General features: G+C 42.8%; 1 protein-coding gene across 1 annotated transcript in view; it reads right to left on the reverse strand.

Annotated features, from left to right (window-relative positions):
* Nucleotides 1-24,856, reverse strand: part of MAN1C1 (mannosidase alpha class 1C member 1) — a 218,617-nt gene that overhangs the window by 32,012 nt on the left and 161,749 nt on the right. Inside the window, 2 exon segments of the mRNA XM_074305793.1 lie at nucleotides 12,785-12,879; nucleotides 22,638-22,718. Coding sequence (XP_074161894.1) covers nucleotides 12,785-12,879; nucleotides 22,638-22,718 — 176 coding nt within the window.

A 24,856-nucleotide genomic window follows, 5' to 3' on the forward strand; every position in this document is an offset into this window, starting at 1 on the left:
CAAAGCAGTATCTCTGCCAAGAAAATCCCAAATGGGGTCAAGAAGACTCCTAAATGAACAACAACAAAAAGCTTCTCAGTGTAATCCACCTTAGGTCAAAGTGCCGCCTCCAAAGCTTACCCAATGAGCCCTTAATTGGACTTTTAACTTTTCTGCAGACTCTGACCCAGTTGACCATCATTTCTTCCTGGATATTCTCTGCCACCAAAGTTGTTGTGACACTGATCTCTTCTGCTTCTCCTGACTCTCTGACCTCTCCTCTTCCCCTTCTTCTGGATGAAGAAATCCTAACTGGGGGCATTCCCCAGAACTCTGTCCTTTTTTTCTTTGTCCTCTATATTCCTTCATGTGGTGATCTTATCAGTTCCCAAGGATTCAACTGCCATTTCTATAGAGGTGATTTCTAGATTTAAATACTCAACCCTAATCTGTTCTAGGCTCTTGTCTACCTGCTGGATATCCTGAATGGAACTTCCCACAGACATCTCAAGCTATGTTCAGAACATACCTCTACCTCCCTTTCCTCAGCCTGTCCCCCTTCCTTACTTTTCTATTACTATTGAGGTACCACCATTTCCCCAGTGTCCTCCGTGGATCCCCACTCACACTCAATATGTTGTCAGATCTTTTAATTTTTACCTTCATGACATCTTCACCACACTTGCCCTTCTCTATCCTCCCACAACCATCACCCTCATTCAGGCCTTTTGATTGTTCCTTTACCTCATATCTCCTTCCCGGCCAATCCAAACATCCCTCAAGTGTCAAAGTGATCTTCCTAAAATAATCACTCTCCCCCCTCCACTTAATAAACTCCGGAAACTTCCTGTTAACTCCAGATCAAATATAGATTCCCCTGTTTGACTTCCAAAGCCTGGCTTCCTTGACCTGGCCCCAGCCTGTCTTTCCACTCTTTTGGCACCTTAATCCCCTTCACATACTGCATCCAGTAACACTGGGCTTATGCTGTGTCTCCAATACGGCTTGCTCCTGACTCCAGGCCTTTTTACTGGCTGGGTCTCATGTCTTCAGTCCTCTCCCTGGGCTCCTCTGCTCCCTAGATTTTCTGGCATCCCTCAAGATTCAGCTCTTGAGAACATTTTCCATGTTGCTTCTACTGCTAGCAACTTCTTGCTAGGATTCCACATGTAAATATTAATTTATGAGCTCTTTCAAGCAGGAGGATATCATAAGGAACGTTTAGTGCAGTTCCTCACATATAGTCAGCTCTTAATAAATGATTTTTAAGAGACTGGTATTCTATGTTCTAGCATTCTACATTCTAAGGTTCCTTCCTTCTCTGATATTTTCCATTCTAAGATTCCTTCCTGCTCTGTATTTTTCATTCTAAGGTTCCTTTCTGCTCTGATATTCTATTCTAAGGTTCCTTCCTGCTCTGATATTTTCCATTCTAAGATTCCTTCCTGCTCTGTATTTTCCATTCTAAGGTTCCTTTCTGCTCTGATATTCTATTCTAAGGTTCCTTCCTGCTCTGATATTTTCCATTCTAAGATTCCTTCCTGCTCTGTATTTTTCATTCTAAGGTTCCTTTCTGCTCTGATATTCTATTCTAAGGTTCCTTCCTGCTCTGATATTTTCCATTCTAAGGTTCCTTCCTGCTCTGTATTTTTCATTCTAAGGTTCCTTTCTGTTCTGATATTCTGTTCTAAGGTTCCTTCCTTCTCTGATATTTTCCATTCTAAGATTCCTTCCTGCTCGTATTTTCCATTCTAAGGTTCCTTTCTGCTCTGATATTCTATTCTAAGGTTCCTTCCTTCTCTGATATTTTCCATTCTAAGATTCCTTTCTTCTCTTATATTTTTCCATTCTAAGATTCCTTCCTGCTCTGTATTTTCCATTCTAAGATTCCTTCCTGCTCTGATATTTTTCCATTCTAAGGTTCCTTCCTGCTCTGTATTTTCCATTCTAAGGTTCCTTCCTGCTCTGTATTTTCCATTCTAAGGTTCCTTCCTGCTCTGTATTTTCCATTCTAAGGTTCCTTCCTGCTCTGATATTTTCCATTCTAAGGTTCCTTCCTGCTCTGTATTTTTCATTCTAAAGTTCCTTTCTGTTCTGATATTCTGTTCTAAGGTTCCTTCCTTCTCTGATATTTTTCTCTTCTAAAGTTCTTTCCTGTTCTGACATTCTGTGTTCTAAGTTCTCTCCCAGCTCCGACATTCTGTGTTCTAAGGTTCCTTGTTGCACTGATACTGTGTGATTTGACAGGAGCTGGTTGACATTAGGAAGCCAGGACCAGGCATGAAAGAAATCAGGGTCTCTGAGTGCCCACATCTCCTCCCCTATAAACCATTCTCCATCTTGCCTCTTTTTAAAAGGAAGGCCACAGAACACTAAGAACCGACTGGGGAAAGAGGCTGGAAGAATACAACATTGATAAAAAACAGTAACAATAAGCAAGCAACAATAATACACATCCAGCCTTTCAAAGGATTTCACTTCTGCTACTTCTCCTCATTCCAGGGGCGGATAAAAGTAGCAACATCACTAATTAGTTTTGCAGACAGGAGGCAGAGTAGGAGGCTGAGAGGCTGAGAGGCTGGAGACTCAGAAGCGAGGCCAGAGTTAGATCCCACGGGGCTGGCCACTTCTTTCCTACTGGCTGCTATTTGCTGTTTTTAGAATCAAAAGATCTTAAAGACTGGTCTTTGCACAGAATCAAAAGCCTGAAAAAAGAATCTCTGTCCCTGGTACCATCCTGTCACAAGCCATAGAATAAATGGAATATCAGAGTTGGAATCAGCTTTGAAATCCAGGTAGGAGACAGGAAAGTCTGAATTGGAAGGAGTTCTAGAACACAGAATGTCAGAGAGGGGAGGGTCTTTAGAACAGAGAAAGAGAGAGCTGGAAGGGTCCTGAAAATACTGAAAATTGGTGATAGGAGGGCCCTTAGAACCCAGGATATCAGAGCTAGAGGGCCCTTAGAACCCAGGAGGTCAGAGCTGGGAGGGTCCTTAGAACCCAGGATGTCAGAGCTGGGAGGGCCCTTAGAACCCAGGATGTCAGAGCTGGGAGGGCCCTTAGAACATAGGATGTCAGGGCTGGGAGGGCCCTTAGAACCCAGGATGTCAGAGCTGGGAGGGCCCTTAGAACCCAGGAGGTCAGAGCTGGGAGGGCCCTTAGAACCCAGGAGGTCAGAGCTGGGAGGGCCCTTAGAACCCAGGAGGTCAGAGCTGGGAGGGCCCTTAGAACCCAGGAGGTCAGAGCTAGAGGGTCCTTAGAACCGAGGATGTCAGAGCTGGGAGGGCCCTTAGAACATAGAATCATGAGCTAGGAGGAGTTTTAGAACCAAAAAGCAAGGTTCTCTTCTCTATTTGTATCCTCCATGCTTGGTACACAGAAAGCACTTAATAAATGCCCATTCATTCATTCAAACAGTAAGGATGATCCTTCATCACCTAGAAGCATCTTCCACTGGGAAGGAGTTTGAATTGCATTGATTCAAATGATGGATTTGGGAGCCAGAGGACCTTCATTTAAATCTTAGTTCTGCTACTTTCTATCCATGTAATCATAGGAAAATCTTTTTTTTCTGAGCATCTGTCTCTTCTTTTGTAAGATGAGAGGGTGGGACTAGACAGGGTCTATTTAGCTTAGAGTCCTGAGATTGCATGACCTGTCTCCTCCTTCCTATCATGGTCAGCTCCCATCTGGTGCTTTGTGTACAATTTCGGGGGCCATCTTTTAGGAAGGACAAAGGAAGGTGGTGAGCACCCTTCTCAAATGGGTGCCACATTTAGATCATTCCAAGATGCTCGGGATATTTAGCCTGTGGAAATATGAAAGGATGGGGGAAGGAGGAGACACACTCATATTCTGGCCTTTAAGGCTGTCTGGTGGAAGAAGGATCAGTTTTGTTCTTTTGGTCCCCAGAGCAGAAATAGGAACAAATAATGGAAGGCATATTTAGGCATGTGGTCAGGGGAAACTTTGAAGAGTTGACCCAAAAGCTGCTTTGGGAGGGGGTGAGCTCCCTGATCCCAAAATATGGAGAGTTACTTATGGGATCCAGGAATCCCCTTTCAGTATCCTAGGGATAAATGGAAGGGGATCGATAGCATGACTGTATCAAATAGGTCTCAGCCTTGGGGTTGATACATGGCTGGTTCAGTATCTGAGGGGATGTGATGGGGACTGGAGGAGGTTTCCAGAGAGGCTGAAGCTGGGGGTGGGGCCGGAGGAATAGGGAACAGAGCTCTCATCTCCCCATATTTCCCCCCCAGTCCAATAAGACCCTCCTTTCCAAGTTCCCAGCAGGGCAGGCTGCTAATGGGGATTCTGCCTTCAGATTTCAGCTGGAGCTGAACAGGTCAGGGAGCCTTCAGTGAATAATTGATGCTGCCTGTGGTAATGAGGATCCCAAGAAAATTTCAAAGTAAAAGATAACTAAGCAGCCTTTGGTTTTTACATTCGTTGGTATAGCACCTTCCTCCCCAATACAGGCTGTTCCCAAGGAGGAGCCCTGATTTAGCCATAAAGGTGACAGCTAGGGAATTCAAATAGCAAAATGGGAGGGGAGCACTCTTCTGCAAAACATACAAAGTTGGCTTCTGAGCTCTTCCCTACTTCCTTTTCAACCCTATCAGTGGCTTAAGAAGCATCACAAAATAATTAGGAAGAGCTTTGAACATGGAGGGAGAGACCTGGATTTGAGACCCCCCAGCTCTGAAACTACTCTTTGGGTGACCTGGGCCAAGCCATGGGAACTCTTTGAGATGCAGTGTCTTTAACTGTACAAAGGACATAATCCACTTTCCCTACCTACCTCAGAATTGTAGGAAAAGTACTTTGTAAATCTTTAAGATCTATGGCAATGTAAATTATCATCACCATTATTATAGTTATTATTATTATTAATGCCTGGCAGCCCAGCTGTTTCATAAGCTCCATTCGTGGCTTCTATTCTAGGGACCAGTAAATGGGGTGACAACTACTGCCAGAGTCCCCTCCAAACCCCACCCTCTCTCAGGAGAGTCCCCTTCCACAAGCAGAGGGGCAAGGGCAGGAAATTTCAGATGCAGTAGGACAAAATGATCTACGCTGGTTCTGCCTGACCCAGAGCAGCTGTTCAGCTCTTCCCCGTCTCCAGCCTGAATGAAGCTTCTTGTGGGGGATTATTATACCAGCTGATGCCCAAGGTACAGGGCCATAGATAGAGCTGAAGGATGTTTGAAAGGGCATCTAGTACCATCCTCTTATTTTATAGGTGAGAAAACTGAAGGCTAAAAAGGCAGAATGCTTTGTCCAAAGCCAAACAGGTATCACAGAAGCAGGATTTGAATTCAACTCTGATATGGAATCTAGAGCTGTCTCTCCTCTGAGGCAGCAAGGTGTGGCACCTGGTTAAGGGTTAAGCCTGACATCCCAAAGGCTTACGTCCAAATTTCACCTCAGGCTCTTTATAGCTGTGTGGCTCAGTGTATGTCCCTTCAAATTCTTGCCTCAGTTTCCTCAACTGTAAAATAGAAAACAACTGCAAACACCAATGTTATAGGATGATCGATTCTTATGAATGTGACTCCTTCCAACAATGAGATGATGGATGCCAACTGCAGTGATCTCGTGATGAAGAGAGCCATCTACATCCAGAGAGAGGACTGTGGGAACTGAATATGGATCAAATCATAGCATTCTCACTCTTTTTGTTGTTGTTTGCTTGCTTTTTTGTTTTCTTACTCATTTTCTTTCCTTTTTGATCTATTTTTTCTTGTGCAGCAAGAGAATTGTATAAATGTTTACACATATTGAATTTAACATATTTTAACATGTATAACATATATTGAATTGCTTGCCATCTGGGAGGAGGGGTAAGGAGGAGAGAATCTGAAACAAGGCTATGCAAAGGTCAATGTTGAAAAATTATCCGTGCATATGTTTCGAAAATAAAAAGCTTTAAAAAAAAAAAAAAGAAAAGAAAAGAACTGCAAAATGAGGGATTAATAATAGCACCTATCTTTCAGGTTGTGAGGATCAAATGAGATGATATTTGTAAAGTATTTGGTACAATGCCTGACACATAGTAAGTGATAAATGCTTCTTTCCCTCCCTTTCTCCCTTCCTTCTTTCCTGACTTTTTTATGGATTTTTCAGGACCACAGAAAACTACTGGCCTGTAAGTGGGTACTCTCTTCAGAGCAAATTATTATCATCAGTCACTCTATATTATATTACATATAGGTTGTCATTTATTCACTCCTAGTTCCCTTGGAGACAGAATATGACAGAAATGAGCTTCCTCTGAGCAACAGAGGATGATAGTAAGAAGTGCACTGGCCGGAGAGCAGGGAAACCCAAATCCAGCTCCCAGGCCTCCCTCTGTGCTTTGGGGAGCTGTGGAGGGGCCATTCCCCTTCTCCTTGTAAAATGAGAAAGATGGACAAGATAATCTTTGAGATTCCTTCTAGTTTTTGATATTTAGGGGTTCTTAGGCCCCTTTTAGTTCTGACATTCTGTGTTTTAAAGTTCCTCTCAGCTCTGATATTCTTTAAAGTCCATCTCAGTTCTGACATTATGTGGTTTAAAGGTCCACCCAATCCTAACATCCTGTGTTCTAAGGGCCCTCCCTGCTCTGACCTCCTGGGTTCTAAGGGCCCTCCCTGCTCTGACCTCCTGGGTTCTAAGGGCCCTCCCAGCTCTGACCTCCTGGGTTCTAAGGGCCCTCCCAGCTCTGACCTCCCGGGTTCTAAGGGCCCTCCCTGCTCTGACCTCCTGGGTTCTAAGGGCCCTCCCAGCTCTGACATCAAATTCTACAGGCCCTCCTCCGTTTTAGTACTCTGTGGTTCCTTTATGAACATCCCACAAGACCTCCCCCCCATCAGCAATGGGGTCTCAGCATAATTAGCTCTCCAGTCTGTCTCTGAATTCTAGCTCCTTACTGCCAGGACTTTACTGATTATTCTCTGCCTTGACTGGGCCCACCTAGGTTGCTGCCAGGTATGTGTGCTGGAATCCATCAGACTTTCTCTTTGAAGAGCAGGGCCTGGGCTGCTTCTGCCCGCTGTAGGAGGCATCCCTGACACTTGGCAGGGTAGAAGAAGGAAACATTTGAAACACTGAATATCTTGCCCATTAAAGAAAGAGGAACTTCTGCCAAAAAATCTACATACACATACATATGTATACATAATCCCCTTCCGCCCCCACTGCACCTCAGAAGATGGAGAGTGCTTAAAATAAATACTTTATCAGAAATGTCAGTTAGGGTCTGTATTAAACAAGTGCTTGTTGAGATATGGAGGTGATTGACAGCAAACACAGTCCAGTCTGATCTCTTAAAGTTTAGGAGCTGGGAACAGAGACCAGGGAATGGAGGAGCTCTCCCTGGAGGGAGGGTGATCTCAGGTGCCATGGTTTAATCAGGGCCAAAGCAAGAACTTCTCACTGGGCATCCTAGGACTCTGAAACCCACGGCACATGGAGGTCAGAAGAGTACACCAAAGGCCTTCTGAGCTGCCATTTTGGATGTGTCTCCTCCCTCTTGAAGGAATCTCTGGAGAGGTCCCAGGCGACCGTGTCCAGATCTCATGATAATGGTGTGGTTTCCCCGAAAGAATCCTTGTGTCTCCCCCTTTACTGCCTTCTTATCTACACACTAAGTCCTATGTAGTAACTTTTCAATCTCTCCTTTCCCTCTCTATTCTCAGTTTCCACCCTAGTACCCATCTGGATTGCAGCGATTGCCTTCATTTTTCTCACTGTGACTTAAAGTGTCAAGCACAAATAGAAATGGATCTCTGTAGGCCACAAATTGACTTAGAAAACCCACATTAATTCTCTACATTATATGTATTTTAATTTATTTTGTCAAACATTTTCCAAAGATATCCAAAGAGATCTGGTTCAGATCATACACAGGAACACTTCTGTATACCGCTGCCTGAATAATCTCTGGTCATAGTATTCCTTGACTCCTAAAAACAGCCCAGTGATTACCCATTGCCCACCCAATAGAAGTCCACATTCTCAGCTCATCATTCAAGATTCTCCACTATTTGTTGCTATCCCTCCTTTCCAACTTGCCTCATTCTTCCTGTACACGACAATCAAACTGTCTTCTGAACATACCTGGACAGTTCTGCATTGTCTCTTTGTTCAAATTGCTACAACTGCTCAGAATTTCAAACTTCTGCCTGCTGAAAGCCTACTCATCATCTAAAGCCCAGTTTATATGCCACCTCCTCCATGATGCCTTCCCCGATGCCTTTCATTTCCACCAATTAGTGATGACCATTTCCTCCTTTTTTCTATTTTGCAGCCTGGCTCCCAACTCTGTCAACAGAAACTTCTTTGTTCAAAACTACCAGCAAGCTTTTGATTTACAAGTCTACTTTTGTTAGTCGATCTCCTTGGCTTCACTGTAGCATTCGACAATCCTGATCACTTCTTCATGGATGTTTTCTTCTCTCTAGATACTCATGACACTTTCTCTCTTTCTTTCTTTCTCTCCCTCCCTCCTTCCCTTCCCCTCTCTCTTCCTCCTTTACTTCTTCTTCTTCTTCTTCTTCTTCTTCTTCTTCTTCTTCTTCTTCTTCTTCTTCTTCTTCTTCTTCTTCTTCTTCTTCTTCTTCTTCTTCTTCTTCTTTTTCTTCTTCTTCTTCTTCTTCTTCTTCTTCTTCTTCTTCTTCTTCTTCTTCTTTTCTCTCTCTCTCTGTCTCTCTCTCTCTTTCTCTTCATTCTCTCTGTCTCTCTTCTTTCTCTCTCTGTCTCTCTCTGTCTCTCTCTCTCTCTCTCTCTCTCTCTCACACACACACACACACACACACGCACACACACTTTCTCTCTCTCTCCCCAGATCCCTGCTTGTAAGGGCCCTTTAAATGGGCGGACACAGTGCATCGGGATTGAGGCCCAGAAGTAATTTCTGTGGATATTAGGACTGCCCTTGGGCGGGATCCTGGCCATATTGAGATAGTTTTGTAATGGGTGACTCTCTCGCTGATTGGCTGTGTGTGTGACCTCACAGGCCCTATATAAGCCCACTGCAGGCAGCAACCGCCCTCTTTAACCTCCTGCTGTTCACCCTGGCTCCCCAGCTGGGTGGCCAAGCCAAGATGGATAGCCAAAAGAGGTAAGGGTTTTGGTAGTGAACACATGGGTCTTCTGACCAGGTGTTCACCAGGGAACCAACAAGTCAGGGCATCAGTTAGGGCATTATGTGAGTAGGTATAATAAAGGCTTTTAAGATTACACGTGGTTGTTCTTGAGTGCGCTACCGGTTACTAAGCTATAGATTCAAGAGATTGTGGCCAGAGACCTTAGAAGGCCTCAGAGGAGGCGAGCCGGGTAGAGCTCACACTGCAAAGGACAGTGGTCAAAGGTACTCTGGTGGGTCCAGGACAGACTAGTATTGTAACTGCCAGGAGAGCACGTTACACCTGCTGAAGATTTAGTTGATGTTTGAAAGAGGATCTAGTACAACCCTCTTGTTTTTTAGGTGAGAAAACTGAGACCTTGAAAGATAGAATGATTTGTCCAGAGCCATACAGTTAACGCAGAACCAGGATTTGAACTCAACTCTGTTGGTGAAATAAGGATTTATGGGAAGACATGGGGAGTAGTTATAGGACTTTCCCTCTCCACCTTCCTTCTCCCTCATTTGTAGTTTTCTCATAGGGTGAGAGGCAGATTGGTGTAGTGGAGAGATTATAGGGAAGACCTAGTTTTGGATCCATTTGTGTCATATACTAGCTGAGTGACCCTCACCAAATTACTTACTCTCTCAATGTTTTACACAGTTTTCTGATATCATAAGCTCTAGAGAATAATAATGGCAGCTAACATTTATTTAACACTTACTATGTGCCAGGCACTGTACTCAGTACCTCATAATTATCTATTTGATCCTCACAACAACGCTGGGAGGTAGATTATCCCCATTTTATAGTTAAGGAAACTGAGGAAGATGAGAGATTAAGTGACTTACTCCGTTTCACACAGCTAGTGAATGTCAGAGGTCAAATTTCAATGTAGGTCTTTGTGACTCCTAACCTGCATTAATAGAGGGAGTTTCCCTTTCTGGGAATTCTCAACACGAGCAAAATATCTCTATAGAACCATAGCTAAAACTGGAAGGGACCACAGAAGCCATCAAATTAACCTCCTAATTTTTAGAAATGAGAAAACCAAGATTTAGAGAGATTGTGACTTGCCCAGGGTAGTTCAGGGCAATGAGAGTCTGTAGAGAGATTCAAACCTAGATTTTTCCCAGTTCTAAATTCAATGTTCTATCTATTCTCTCACCTGTGCCTCAGAGACTATTATAAATTATGAGCTTCTTGAGAATACTTGGAGAAGCATTGCAATGAATGGATAGAGGTCAGGAAAGCCCTGAGTTGAAATTTCACCTCTGAGGCTTCCAAGCTGCATCTTCACAGGCAACTTACCTTATTTTCCCAAGCCTCAGTTTCCCTCTCTTTAAAATTGAGCTCATAAACAACGATAGCAATATCTCACAGGATTGTTGTGATGCTCAAATGAAATGATGTATGTAAAGTTCTTTGCAAAATGTGAAATGCTAAATAAATGTCAGTTTCCATTATTATAATTTATGTCTGAATCCCTAGCATGGAGCACAGGGCCTTGTCCACAGACTAATAAATGTCTGTTGATTTGCATTGAATTGAGGGCCCCCACCAAGGAAGTCATGAATCAGGCAAAGTAAGAAGTATTAATGCCATCCCCCCCCAAACACACCCACCCACCCACCCACCCACCCACACACACACACACACACACACACACCACATTCAGCTTCCCAGATGCTGCTTTTGTCTCTGTTGGCCACCGAGAGAAAAATGGTTGGTATCATCCAACATTTCTGCTAAAGGTTTTGGTGGATAACAACTCTCTCATTTATAGAACTTTAAAGTGGCCAAAGAATTTTCATCACAACAACCCACATGGGCAGAAATAGAATATTTCTAATATTACAAATGAAGAAACTGAGGCAAAGAGTGGTGAAGTAGTCTCTCCAGAGTTCCATAATCAGAAAGATTAGAGCCTGGGATGTCTTCATGGTACAAGGTAGGTAGGCAACTGGAGAGTGATGCTACCTTACTCTCCAGGGATCAGAAAGTCATAGGTATCAAATGGCTTTTCTGGCAAAAAACATCCTAACCACTAGAGTAGTGGCAGAAGCAATCGTAATAGGCTCTGGGTCATGAATCTGTGCCTCCAAGCTCCAAACCCTGCTTCTTCTATGAGCATCTGACAGCTCCCTGAACCTCTTTTTTTCTGTGGATCAACAGATCTATAATCATAAAGCCCTGGAACAGGGATGGAAAGATAAAGATGGGGCAGGTTGGTAGTTACTAGAAGATGTAGAAAAGTCATACCTATTTTTTACAGGACAGTGAATATTTCTCTTAACAATCTCTTTAGAATCCTTTACCTCATTCTATAGCCATTCTATACCTTCTACATGGATTTCTGTAATAGCCTCCTAATAGCTTCCAAACTCTGCCCTTCCTATGTACCTGGCATTATTTTTGAGACTGATTTAACTAGTTGGTATCGAGGGAAGAAGGGAGCTTAGAAATTTGCATAGATCTCGTTTGATTTCTTGAGATTCGGAATTGATCACATCCCTACCCTGTTCAAAATCTTCAGAGGCTCCCTGATATCTACCAACCAGGCAATGGATCATTCAAGAGGCTTAAATTTTTTTTTCCTATCAGATAAAGCCCAATTTCCTTTCACTATTTCCAAATTCCTAACTCCTATACAATGCAAAGCCACTTTCCTAAATTTATCTCACTCCCCTCCTTCCCTCAACTCATGCTTGTATCAAACTGAATCGACTACTTCCATCCATTACATGTCCTGTAGTTTCTCACCTTCACATCTTTTCTACATCAACAGTACTCTCTCCGCTTCAATCTCCACTGTTAAACCGTACCCAACCTTAAATATTTAGTTTTCCCAGGAGCCATCTCAAGCTTTCTTACCAGAAGTGTCATTTCCTTTTCTTGTTCTTAAACTTGTATCTTTCTTATGTGCCTATATATTATCCTATTTTGTATCGAAGCTATGAATATTGTGTTGTATTTTTCTATTAAGTTCAAAATTCATTGATTCATTCAATAAACATCTATTCATTGCCTACAGGGTCCAAGGTTTTGTCCTAGGCTCTGAAGATGTATATAACATCCATTTTTGTAAGCTCCTTAAGGGCTTTTAAAAGTATGATTATATCCCTTAATGTCCAGAACAGTTCATATCAATAAAATTTTATTAAGTACTTATTACATTCAAGTGCACCAGATACAGTTTTGTTGACTTGAATGAAATGATTAACAGAGGAGCTGTCCAGCAGAGAATACCTGGGATCCTTCCTAGTCTTCAAGGGACAACATTAGTCTATTGGGTTGAGTGACTTAATTTTTAAAAATCTATTCTTAATTTATGAAATAAAAAAAAAAGATTTTCCCTATCACAGTAGAATTAAGCAAAGATGATTGCATACGAAATTATAAACCTATTAGGGACAACTTGCTATAACTTTTAAATATATAATAATCGTGTAACTTTCTTTTTTTTTTTTCTTTTAAGGCATCATTAAAAAGGATTCACTACAGGATTCCTAACTCCCCACTTTGACAACTAGCTGCCATTATCATGGGAAGGGGAAGGGGAAGGGGTAAACCATGATTACGCCTTTAAGCCACCCTGCTTCAGCCCACTTCTCCCTATAGCTAAATCAGTCAATGGCATGAGAAACAGTCCCCAGGAGTGGATAGTCAGTGCCAGTGCTGGCTGATAGTCCTACCTCCCAAAGTTTACCATCCCCCGGGGAATTCCAGTGGGGGTGTTGAAGGCTGGCAGGAGCTTCTCTCCAAGTCTGATGACTTTCTCTCGGAAGACCTGCAAAAGAAGGTTTAAGATGGCTTGTTGAACCATAGCCTTAGCAGGATTAGCTCACTGGTCCGGAATGCAGCTATGGCTGAATGAATTTACTTCTAAGCCTGTGAGTCTTAAAGATAAAGAGAACCTAAAAGGAATGATAAAGTATGGCTGCTATCCACAGAAAGTCTAGAGCACCCATAGCATGGAAATAACAATAATAAACACAGCAGGCATTTATATAGCATTTTTAGGCTTTCAAAATGCCTGCTCTTCTAAGCTTTACAACAACCTGGGAGGCAGACAATTGACTTGACGTAGTGTCTGGCATATACTAGGTGCTGTATACATGCTTATTCCTTCTGGCATATACTGGGTGCTATATACATGCTTATTCTTTCTATAAGAAAGGAAATGGGCATTCAGAGACTTTTTCATGATCAGGAGCAGGATTAGAAATCAAGATTCCCACCTCCAAGTCTGGCACTCCATCCATATCTTAAGATTACCAAAACGCAGAAAAATAAAGTGACTTGCTTGGAGTCACACAGCCCTGAAGCTAGTTTCAGACCCTGGTTTTAACTAATTTCAATTTCAATTCCCTGGAAGATTAGTGTGGGAAAGCATTTAATTCATTTGGTGGGTGGCTGAACACACATCATCTCTTTCTCCTCTTTGGGGACATTCTATTTCACTTGGGAGTCATTGTGTATATGGGCTTCCAGTGATATTCATGCTTTTTCTAGTAGCTCCATGTGATATCCATCACTAAATTCATGTCAGCAAAGTGCAAACTCTTGTACCCACGACCAAGACAGAAAGACCAAGAGGAGGGACCTGGGAATGGATTAGAACTCTGATACCTAAGGCCCAACCTAGTTAAGGCCCAAGAAGCTCCTCATACATTTTTGTTTTCAACAATAGCAACTCCCGGAATCATTGCCTGCACCCTCACTGGCTGCAGCAGTCACATGAAGGAAGGAAGAAGTCAAAGTTCTCAAAATATAAGAAGTATGTCTTCTCCCCTTACCAGATTATGTGCTCCACTGAGCCACGGGCCCTGTTGTATTTCATCTGTTTAAACTCCATAAGGGATAGTGCACAGAGTAGGTGCTTAATAAACCAGGAATGGATTGAACTGATCCTGAACCAACTGAACCCCAGGGGCTATGACAGCGGAGGAGAAACAGTCTTTCTCCATTACCTATCTGGTGGCAGCTATTGGGGAATAGATCAGCTTTTTCTGGTATCCACTCACACCAATATCTGCCTGGAGAGTGTGGAAAGTGTGAAACTTAAGAGCCATAGGATGCAAATTTTAATTTTAGCCCTGACAGCTAAGTGACACCGTGGACAGAGAGCTGGGTCAGGATTCAAAGAGACCTGAATTCAAATCTGGCCCCAAACATTTACTAGCTGTGGGACACTGGGCAAGTCACTGCTTCCATTTCCTCAGCTATAAATAATAATGATAATAGCATCCACCTCCCAGGATTGTTGTGAGGATCAAATGAGATAATAATTGTAAAACACTTAGCACAGTGTCTGGCACATAGTAGGTGAGTAATAAATGCTCCTTTTCCCCTCACCAGTCCCTGTTACTACCTGTCTTATTTTGGGAAGGCTATTTAACAGCTGTAGGCCTCTGCTTCTTCCTCTGAAAATGAGCAAGTTAGATTAGATCTTCTTATAGGTCTATTCCTGCTCAATAGCTATGATCTAATAATCATCTATCAACCCATCAAGAAAGCCCTTTATAAGGTCCTGTATTTTTAAGATGAAAAAAAATACAACTGAAGGAAGTTCTTCTCCAATGTCTTGTGGGTAGAAAGTGCCAGAGTTGCATTTTGGACCCAGGTCTCGTGACTCAATGCATGACAGTTATCTTCGGCATTAGCTCCTTGCCCTTTTCAGAGTGCAAAAAGGTTTTCCTTATCTCTATAATTCTGGGAGATATGAGGGCAAGCATCCTATCGGCGGGGCCTTGCCCTGCTGGGAAACTTTGCAGCTTCCAGGAGCTGCTTTCTGTATCTCCAGTGTTAGGATGTACTTTGCTCCTGGCTACTGCTCTGGCCATCAGTGGAAGGCAGGGCTACCCTGTTCAGCACCACGGCCAGAGGAAGCACCTAAGCCAAGAGCAGGCAGCTGGTTTCACATGATTGCAAGAAACAGTGCTGAGTCATTAGCAACTGAACTTAACTATTCACCACCAAGATGGGTCTACAGTGGGAGCATATGGTGAGAAGCTAAAGGAGAACAGCAGCAGGATGGGCTGTCTGCAACAGATGGAGTTCTGCTGTGGAACCCTGTGGCTGATCCAGTGCTTATGGGGAGATTGAATTGGAGGCAAGGTTTTCGGTGTGGGCAGGTGCACTAGCATTGCTGGGATTCTCTGTGTGTCTCTCATAATACTTAATAGATGGGCTGCTGATATGCATGTTTGTATCTATCTTTTTTGTTTACTTATCCATTTCTCTTTATCTCTGTCTCTTTCCCCTTCTGCCTATATTTCTATTTTTTTCTGTCTCTATTTCTCTCTTTCTCTCTTATCTATCTCTACCTCTTTATCTCAATCAATCTATCCATTGATCTCTCTCTATTTCTTTTTCTCTATTTCTATCAACCCTCCTTTCTTCTCTTTCTCCTCCTTCTTCTTCTCCTTCTTCTCCTTCTCTTCCTCCTCCTCTTTCTTCTTTCTTTTTTTCTTGTTTATCTACCTTTATCTTTATTTCTCCCTCTCTATTTCTATTTTCCTCTCTATCTTTTTCTACCTACTCTCTACTTAACTATCCATCCATTTACCTATGTCTGTTTATTTACCCATCTCTCTCTTTCTCTATCTGTCTGAGATTTTTATTTCTCCTGAGATTTGATTATGTAGCAAAGTAAAGGAGAGTGTGTTTAGTACCTGTTTCCCCTCCTAGTCAGTATATTATAGCTGCATTTGGTAATTCCTGTTATGTGGGAGTAAGCCAAAGGGAACAGAGGAGTTTACAATATGTAGTCCTATTCATGGGGCTGTTGTAGGGGCTAAATTAAACAGCTCACAAGGTTCCATCTAAAGCTGAGATTGAAGAGTTATGAATATAATAATGAAGGCTTCCTGTTACATCTTATTGCAATTCTAATATGGCAAGTGTCTACAAATCTGCCTCATTAAACATGGAATACATTTTAAAGTCCTGGATATGCACACAGAAGAATGAGGTTCCTCTGTTGGGCCTCTGCTAATCTATGAGGTGCTAGAAGTATGAGAGGAATTAAGAATTTGTCAGGGTTTAGTTGAGCCAGGTGAATGGTTCTCTAATTCATCTTTCTTAACTCACTCCTGGATGCTAAGATTCTGAGACTTCATCTTTATCCACATTTAGAACAAACTAGTACAAAGACATCATCTGGGACATTTCTTTGACTGAGGAGATGAAGGAGAAGGAAATGATATCTCTTGCATAAGGTCAGGACAGGGTAGGTTAGACAGGCCTGAAGAGAAAAACCACGTCCAGACAATGCACAACTTGTAACCTTGGAACATTTTCTAGAGAGAAAGTTTTCTGAAACTTTCTTAAGAAACAATCTAAGAAGACTTATATAAACTGATGCAGAGTGAAATAAGCAGAACTAGAAGAACATTATACATAGTAACAGCAACACTGTACAATGATTGGCTGTGAATGACAGCTATTCTTAAAGACAATCCCAAAAGGCTCATGATGAAAAATGCTATCTTATCTCCAGAGAAAGAACTGATGTTGGCTGAATACAGATTGAAGCATGTTATTTTTTCATTTTCTTTCTTTTTTTATTTGAGTCTTCTTGCACAAAATGACTAATATGGAAATGTTTTACACATATGACCTATATCAGATTGCTTACTGACTCATAGAAGAGAAGAAACTTAAAAAAAAACCCAAATGTTTAAAATTGGTTTTACATGTAATAGGGAAAAAATACTATTAAAAGATTTTTTTTAAAAAAGAAGCTTTCTTGAGATACAATTATGAACATATGACAGCTATGAACACTATTACATATAGTGCTATATATGTGTGTGTGTGTATATATATATATATATATATATATATATATATATATATAATGTACTAAACATATCTCATGCAAATTAGAGAAAGTAGAAATGATCTATGGGGTAAATAATTAAAGGTTACAGGAAAAGCTTTTGTAAGAGACTCTCCCAGAATTATTTTATTATATTTTGTTTGCTAGTTTCAAATGTACTTCTCAGGAATCACTGCATTAATTATTGGAGTTTCTGTCTTATTTCTACACCCAGCCCTCCCTTTCATTCACCACTATACTTGGTTCTGTACGGGTGAGGATTTATCCAAATTTGAGCCCAAAAGTCCCCAGAGAAGTTGAGTGAAAGGATGAATTATTCTCTCCATCACAAAGGCTAGCATAGGACAGGATGAATCCTCAGTTAAAAGATCCTAGCTCTACTGTGTATTTGCTGTGTGATCTTGAATCCTGACTTTTCTGCTCTGAACCTTCACAGAATCACAAAATTTGAGAGATGAAAGACCATCTTTTATGACTATCTAGGTTGACTCATAATGAAGAAGGATCCCTGGCCCAACATATAAGTGACTACTGTGTTATACCCTCTATTTAAATAGCCAAATGTTATATAAACAACAGCTATTATTATAGGCAAGTCATTTCACTTCTTTGAAATGTCAGTTTTCAGATCTGTCAAATGGGGTTATTCGCATTTCCATTTCCGAAGTCAAGGGATGACCCAACTTGTTAAATAATTTGGGGCAAAGTCAAATTCTAAATTAAAGCTATATTCGGTTCATAGTGTGATTTTTTAAACATCACTTTATAGAGTCTCTAAGCAAAAGATGATGTTGCCCTGCAGCAAAAGAAAGATTAGAAGGAATAATAGCTCAAGTTTGTAAAAAATTTACATTTTGTGAGATTATTTATCTAAATTATTTGATTTTATGAAGAAGGTACTACTTTCTCCCCTCTCCCATTTTATAAATGAGAAAGCCAAGGCTAAGTAAGAAAGGTTAAGTGTTGGGACAACTAGATAGAGTACTGGACTAAATTCAAATCTAGACTCAGGCACTTAACACTTCCTAGCTCTGTGACCCTGTACAAGTCACTTAACCTCATAGAAAATTGAAAAGAAAAAAATGTTAAATGACTTTTTTGGAGTCACACAACTAACAGTGTCTGATTCAGGATTCAAACTAAAATCTTCCTCATTCCAAGTCCTTCACTCTATTTTTGTGATGCCTAAACTGCATCTTTTTTCACTTGCTTGTGGCAAAGTCCTCACATCACATGGGACTTGTTGGGGGATTACCTAAGAGTCTCCTTTCTTTAAAGAAAGAAAGAAGGGGGATCTGGGTCTTTCCCAGCTATTCTCCCTACAGCAAGGCAGTTAACCCATTAGCCTGGTGCCCACCTCTGGTCTCTGCCAAGCCCACCGAGAAGCACTCAGCTAAGCAGAAACTTCAGATGAGTACCATGGCCAGCACCTCACAAGCTTAATCTGGCAGGGAAAGCTCTCTCAGAAATGCAGCATTTTCATGCTCTCCACCAGGGGGAGAGGTCAGCTGTCTAATATCCTTACTGAAGGGGCCCAGGCTGGTTCTTACTCTCCCAGGGGACAGCCCCTTCTGAAAAGGGGAACACCCGGCATCCTTCTTTGTTTGAAACTATGCTTTGGGGGTTCTGAGTGTGCCCAGAAGGGGAAGAGGATGACGAACATGATCATGATGATAGTGGTGATGATGATGTTGATTAATAATAATAATAATAATAATAATAATAATAATTTATATAACTCTTATTAAGTGCCAGGCACTGTGCTAAGCATTTTACAATTATCATCTCATTTGATCCTCACAACAACCCTAAGAGGTAGGCGCTATTAGTATAACCCCCATTTTACAGAGGAGGAAACAGGTAAACAGAGGTTAAGTGACTTGCTCAAGATCACACATTGAATGTCTGAAGCCAGAATTCCTGACTATAGGCTCAGTATACTATCCACTGTGTCACACATAAAGCAAGGATTTTGGCTCTCTTCCAGCTTTGGGTCTAAGAGTCTTTGTTCTTATGGAGGGATAACCCCTCTTTTTGTCCTGTGTCTTGGCTGAAGCCCGCTTCAGTGGAAGTGTCTTCCCACCCACTGCCACCATTTCATTTCCATAGTGTGGAAAGAGAATTCAACTCAGCTGCTTTCGTATCAGCTATAGTGTTCCTAGTTTGGGGCAATGTCCTCCTCTATAAAATGGGCTTAATCACAATTGTACCACAAGCAGAGGGGTTGGGAGGGTCAAATTATGTAAGATTTGTAATAAATGTCACATAAAAATCAAATTAGGAAACATTTATGAGATAAGGATGATTTAAAGTAAATGATTTAAGTAAATCATCCTTATACTGGGCCCTGTTTTAACTGTTAAGGTTAAAAGAAAGGATAAAAACCAGTCCATGCTCTCATAGAACTCATAGTCTAAGGCAGGGGTTCTCAAACTACGGCCAGATGCAGCCCCTTGAGGACGTTTATGGGCCCTCCGGGTTATGGCAAATGGGCTGAGGGGCGGAGACAGAGTCCGGCCCTCCCACAGTCTGAGGGACAGTGAACTGGCCCCTATTTAAAAAGTTTGAGGACCACTGGTCTAAGGAGAAGACAATTTGAAAATATCTCTATACAAACAAAATGGAGAAGATAAATGGAAATAATCATCAGAGAGAAGAATGCTAGTTTTTATTATCTTCTCTTTTTTAAGTGGAATTTGGGGACAAGTGGCTCTCCATTCTTCTTTTTTTTTTTTTTTTTGGCTGAGGCAATTGGGATTAAGTGACTTGCCCAGGGTCACACAGCGAGGAAGCGTTAAATGTCTGAGGCAGATTTGAACTTAGGTTCTCTTGACTTCAGGGCTGGTGCTCTATCTACTGGCTCACCTGGATGCCCTTATTATTATTCTTTTACATGGACTGCTGCACAATTAGCTTGAACAGATACCCTTTGTCGCTGAATGAGTTAAGATATTCATGGGAGTGCATCACCAGTAGATTCACTGGAAACATCAGGCAGAAAAATTGGGATAACATCTATCTCCTGCTCCTGCCAGATTCTGATATCCCAGGCTAGAGCTTTATTTATTTATTTATTGAGGTAATTGGGGTTAAGCGACTTGTCTAGAATCACAGCTCATAAGTGTCTGAGACTGGATTTGAATTCAGATCCTTCGGACTCCAGAGCTGGTCCAGTGGGCCACCCAACTGCCACTGGGGCTTATTCTATGTATTGAAGAACAGTCGTTTCATCTATCTTGGATATTATAAGTGTTTGTGATGGCAAATTGCTTGGGGTTAGCCAACCAGTAAAAACCCAAGGCAGAGCCTAAATGCATGCCTTCCTTTCCCAAGGCCAGTACACTTATCTCTATCCAGTACAGTTATCTATCTATTAAAAATACTGCTCTCATAGTTTTTGAATCAATACCACTTTTGGGTAATCAAGGACAAAGTCAGGTCTGTGATAATGGTATGTTTTCAGTAGACTTTTACTGGATGTGTTCTCCAGGATATTTTTGAGGATTGCTGCAGTAATTATAATCATCTGCAACCCTTTTGAAGTAGGTAGTACAAAGATTAATATCCCATTTCACAGAGAACAAAATTGAGGCATGGAAGCAAAATGACGTGTTCGTCTAAGATCATAGAGCTGGTAGGCTAGGAATATTTGCAGCCCGCCTTTATTATGGGTCTGTTGGGAGCAAAGAGCTTTGCAATCTGTAATTTGTTACAGAAACTTGAAGGAGTCCTCATGTTCCCGACGAATTTTGGCCCTTGTTCTGTGGCACCTGCGGCCCCTTCTAGAAATCACTCCCAGAAAGCCAGGCCTTTGCCTTGTTCACAATTACTGATGCTCAGAAAGGCAGAGCACAGGGAAGGCCTGAGTTGATGAAGTAACCCGGTCGATTGGCCTTGAATCCTGGTTCTGAAATTTCCCATTTCCTCCGGGCACATCCAGGCCATTAACTGGACAGGTGGGCAGACAGGCGTTTCTCCCACTCCTCATTTGGCGGTCACTGGGAGACGGGGAAATTCTACTTTCAAGTACCCTGGAGCCTGGCGCTCCCATCAAGAATCATTTGGGGACAAATTGGTACAAGCAGACATCTCTCCTCCGAAGATTACATTTGATCAAGAGAAGCCTGTGTTAGTGACTCAGGAGAAAAAGCCTAGCAGCTTTTTACTTCCAAAACTGACCCCGAAGCCTGGACTGTCAAAATAGTTCAGGGGAAGCAGGAAAAGATTTTGTGGAGGAGAACTGTGTGGGTGAAGATTGATTTCTCTAAGCTTGGCGGCCTTGGTCTCACTGCCCTTCCCAAGAAGCTGGGAAAGAATACTTGTCTCTGGATGGAGGGGGGGTATGGTGAAAGGAAGACTGACTTTTTACAGGGGCCCCACGTGGGTGGGGAAGGGGCAAACAGGAACTGCAGAATCCTATAATCATTGAGAGGAATCAGCTCAGAGAATCACAGAATTCTATGGTTATATTTCTCTAATCCCTAGGGTCAGAGGGCATCTTCCAGAGGTAGCGAATGCTTTGGACTTGGGGGTCCAAATGCTGCCCTTGTCACATAGTAGCTGTGTGATTTGGGGCAATTGTTTCCCATAGCTGAGCCTCAGTATCCCCATCTATGAATGACAGGGCTGGACTTGTAAGGGCTGAGCAGCTCTCTGACCTACGGCCCCCAGTGAGAGCCTCCAGCCCCCACTGCACTAGCCTAGCTTACAGGACTTGAGGCACCCAACCTAAATCTGCTTCTCCCCATCTTCCCTTTGTAACTCCTGATTCTGCCCTCTGGAACAAACAGCCCCTCCCCCTCAGCAAGCCAGCGCTCTCTCCCCCCAGTTAAGGCTGGCTCCAAGCCAATCCTTAATCCCCCAGGCTTCAGATGGCATGGACTTCAGGATCTTTTTGGTCCTGGATGCCCTCCTCTGACTGAGATGCCCATCTCTGGATGGCGTCCACTTTATCAATGTCTTTCCCAAAAACGTGGCCCCCCAGAAGTAAGCGATGTACTCTATGTGTAGTCTGACCAGAGCAGAAGGGAATAAACATTTATGGAGCACCTACTGTGTGCTCTTAAATACTATATATCGCTTGATACTTGGGAGGTAGGGGCTTTATTATCCTCATTTTGTCAATGAGAAAACTGGGGCAGAAAGAGTAAGTGGCTGGCAAAGGGTCACACACTTAAGGGTCTGAGGCTGTTTTTGAATTCAGGTCTTTCTGACCCCAGGCTCAGCCCTGTAGCCTCGGTGGTCCCAGTTGTCTCTGGAGCGCAGACGGACCATGGCCTCTAAGTCCCTGGAAGTTAGGAACCTGGATTACAGCACCTTTGTTAGGTGTCCCCATCCCACCGAGTGACAAATGGATTCATAGGCCCAGATTAAAAATGTCATGTTTATATCTTTAGTTCTCTGGGTCTCTGTTTACTTACTTTTGATATTCTAAGTCCTTAAGATTCTCTGCAACTCTGACCTCTTGATTCTAACTTGATCCTAAGGTCTTTTCTAGTTCTGATATTTTATGTTCTAAGGGCTCTCCCAGCTCTGACATCCCGGGTTCTAAGGGCTCTTCCAGCTCTGACCTCCTGGGTTCTAAGGGCTCTCCCAGCCCTGACATCCCGGGTTCTAAGGGCTCTCCCAGCCCTGACATCCCAGGTTCTAAGGGCTCTCCCAGTTGATGGAATGTGTAATCCCAAGTTCCTGGCAGGTCTTACCTCTTCTCCTGTCAGGTAGTAGGCCGAGAGGAGTCCACCGATGTATCGAATGTTGACTTCAAATACAGAAGCATCTCCTTTCTAAAGCACAGGAAAAAAAATGGGGAAAATACTTGGTGAATTGGGCAGCAAGGCCACAGTCAGTCCTCATGACAAGAGAAAAGGTTCAGTAAGTCCACAACTGCCTCCTTCCCATCCTCAGCCCTTCCCTGGGCCAGATATGTTTGTGATATCCCAACTTGATGAGATTTCTTAGAGTATGACAGGACTTAAAGAAGAAGGAAAGGTCCTCCAAGCCTTGTCTGAACCGATGGTAGGATGGTAGGACCAGACAGGGTCCTGAGGTCACACAGTGAGGAAGCTGCAAAGCTGTGATTTGGATTCAGGCTCTCCCCAAAGGGCCCAGCTGCCTCAGAAGGCACCCACCCCAGACCCAGTTGTGGGAGAGGGCTTGGGGTCTGGCCCTGGACTGGGAGGCTCACAGCAAATCCCAGGCTGGTGACTCGACAAGTAAAAGTGACTCTTGGCTCCTTCCCTAGGATGCCTGCTGGGCACACTGAAGCAGCCTACTCTATTGGACCCTCTGGGTGCTGGGCAGAGAAGGGGCTGCTTTTCTCTCTTGCTACTTTGGACAGCTGCCCTGCCTGAGTTTTAGAGACACATACTTGTAGAGCAGGAAGACCAAGAGCCCACTCCCTCTTCTTTTACAGATGAGGAAACTGAGTCCCAGGGAGATAAAGTAACTTTGCCCAAGTGAATGTCAGAGACAGAATTTGAACTCAGTACTCCAGAATCATCACTCTCTCCACTGCATCAACCTCACCCCTTAAGTTTATTTTTATTATTATTTTAAATTTTAAAACATTTTATATTGATTCTTTTATATAAACCCTTAAGTTCTAAACGTTCATCATTGTTAATAATAGACAGGTGAGGGAGAGCAGCTTCAGAGAGAAAATGGGGGCCAGGCACGAGAAATGAAGGGACTGAAGGGAAAATGAAAAGTGAAAGATCATTACCAGAGGCTGGGTCTAAAGAGAAAGGGATTCTGATGCTGACTCTGTCCCAAAATGAGCTGTGGGACCCTGGGCCAGACGTTCCCTTCCCTGAACCTCAGTTTGCTTTTCTGTAAATGGGAACATGTGCCATCTGCTTCCCAGAAGCATGATGAGGAATGCGCTTTACAAACACTGAGGAGGCAGTGAAGGCCGAAGGGTGGAGGCTCCTGGGGTGACCGACTTCCCTATACACAGAGGAGCGGGGATCTGTCAGTCTGCACTGGAAGGGGGAGCTTTCTCCCTGGGAGTTCTCAGGTCCATGAAATCACAGGTCCAGTTTTAAAAAGGAAAGTTGACTTTCTATTATGATTGCAGAAAGAAGGCCTCTGACACCAGATCACTGTGTGGGGATAATAATATTCCCATTACATTACAGGGGAGGGGGGAGGGGGAGACTTTCTCAACTGTAAAGAGCTATACAATAAATTAGTTTTATTGGTTATCTTTTGATAAACAAAGGATAAAGGAAGAGGAAGGACAAAGGAAAAAAAAGAAAATCAGAGAAGGGAAAAGGGAGGGAGGACAACAAGGGAAAAGAAGGAGGAGACAAACAGAAGCCAGCTGGACAAGAGACCCAGGCTCTCCTGGATGATCTTAGCCTCCTGGCCTTGAAATCTCCCTAATCTTAGTTTAATAAGGATGATTTCCCTGAGGTTGGAGCCACAGACCTCAGAAAACTCCTCCCTCCATATCTGGTGACATCTGAAGTCATTCCCCTTTGGCCTGCCCTAAGCTCCCGTGATCAATTCTTTCAAAAATTAAAAATAAAAAAGGCAAGATGCTATTCTGAGAAAAACAGGATGACTCTGGATGAGAAAATGGCGTGTGAGGCCCCGCTGGGCCTAATCATCGTGGGGCCCCGACGGATGTCTTGAAGGGTCAGATTCTGGGGCTTTCTCAGGTTACATGTGCATCCTCCTTGTTCAAGGTAAGTAAGACTGTTGTATGCCGGGAAGTCACATATAATATTTGTCTCATTCATTTCACTCCCTCGGGGCCACCAGAGATTGTAGTGTGGGCGTAGGGACATGTAGAGATCAAGCTGGGAAAACAGGAGTTGTATTCTTCGCTAAAAACAAGTTTAAAACAAGAGAGCTGATTTTCTGACACCAAAGGAAAGAGAACCAAATGGATCAGAAAACGTGAGTTCAAGTTTTTGCC

The sequence above is a fragment of the Sminthopsis crassicaudata genome, chromosome 3 (genome assembly GCF_048593235.1).
Source record: "Sminthopsis crassicaudata isolate SCR6 chromosome 3, ASM4859323v1, whole genome shotgun sequence".
Classification (NCBI taxonomy): domain Eukaryota; kingdom Metazoa; phylum Chordata; class Mammalia; order Dasyuromorphia; family Dasyuridae; genus Sminthopsis; species Sminthopsis crassicaudata.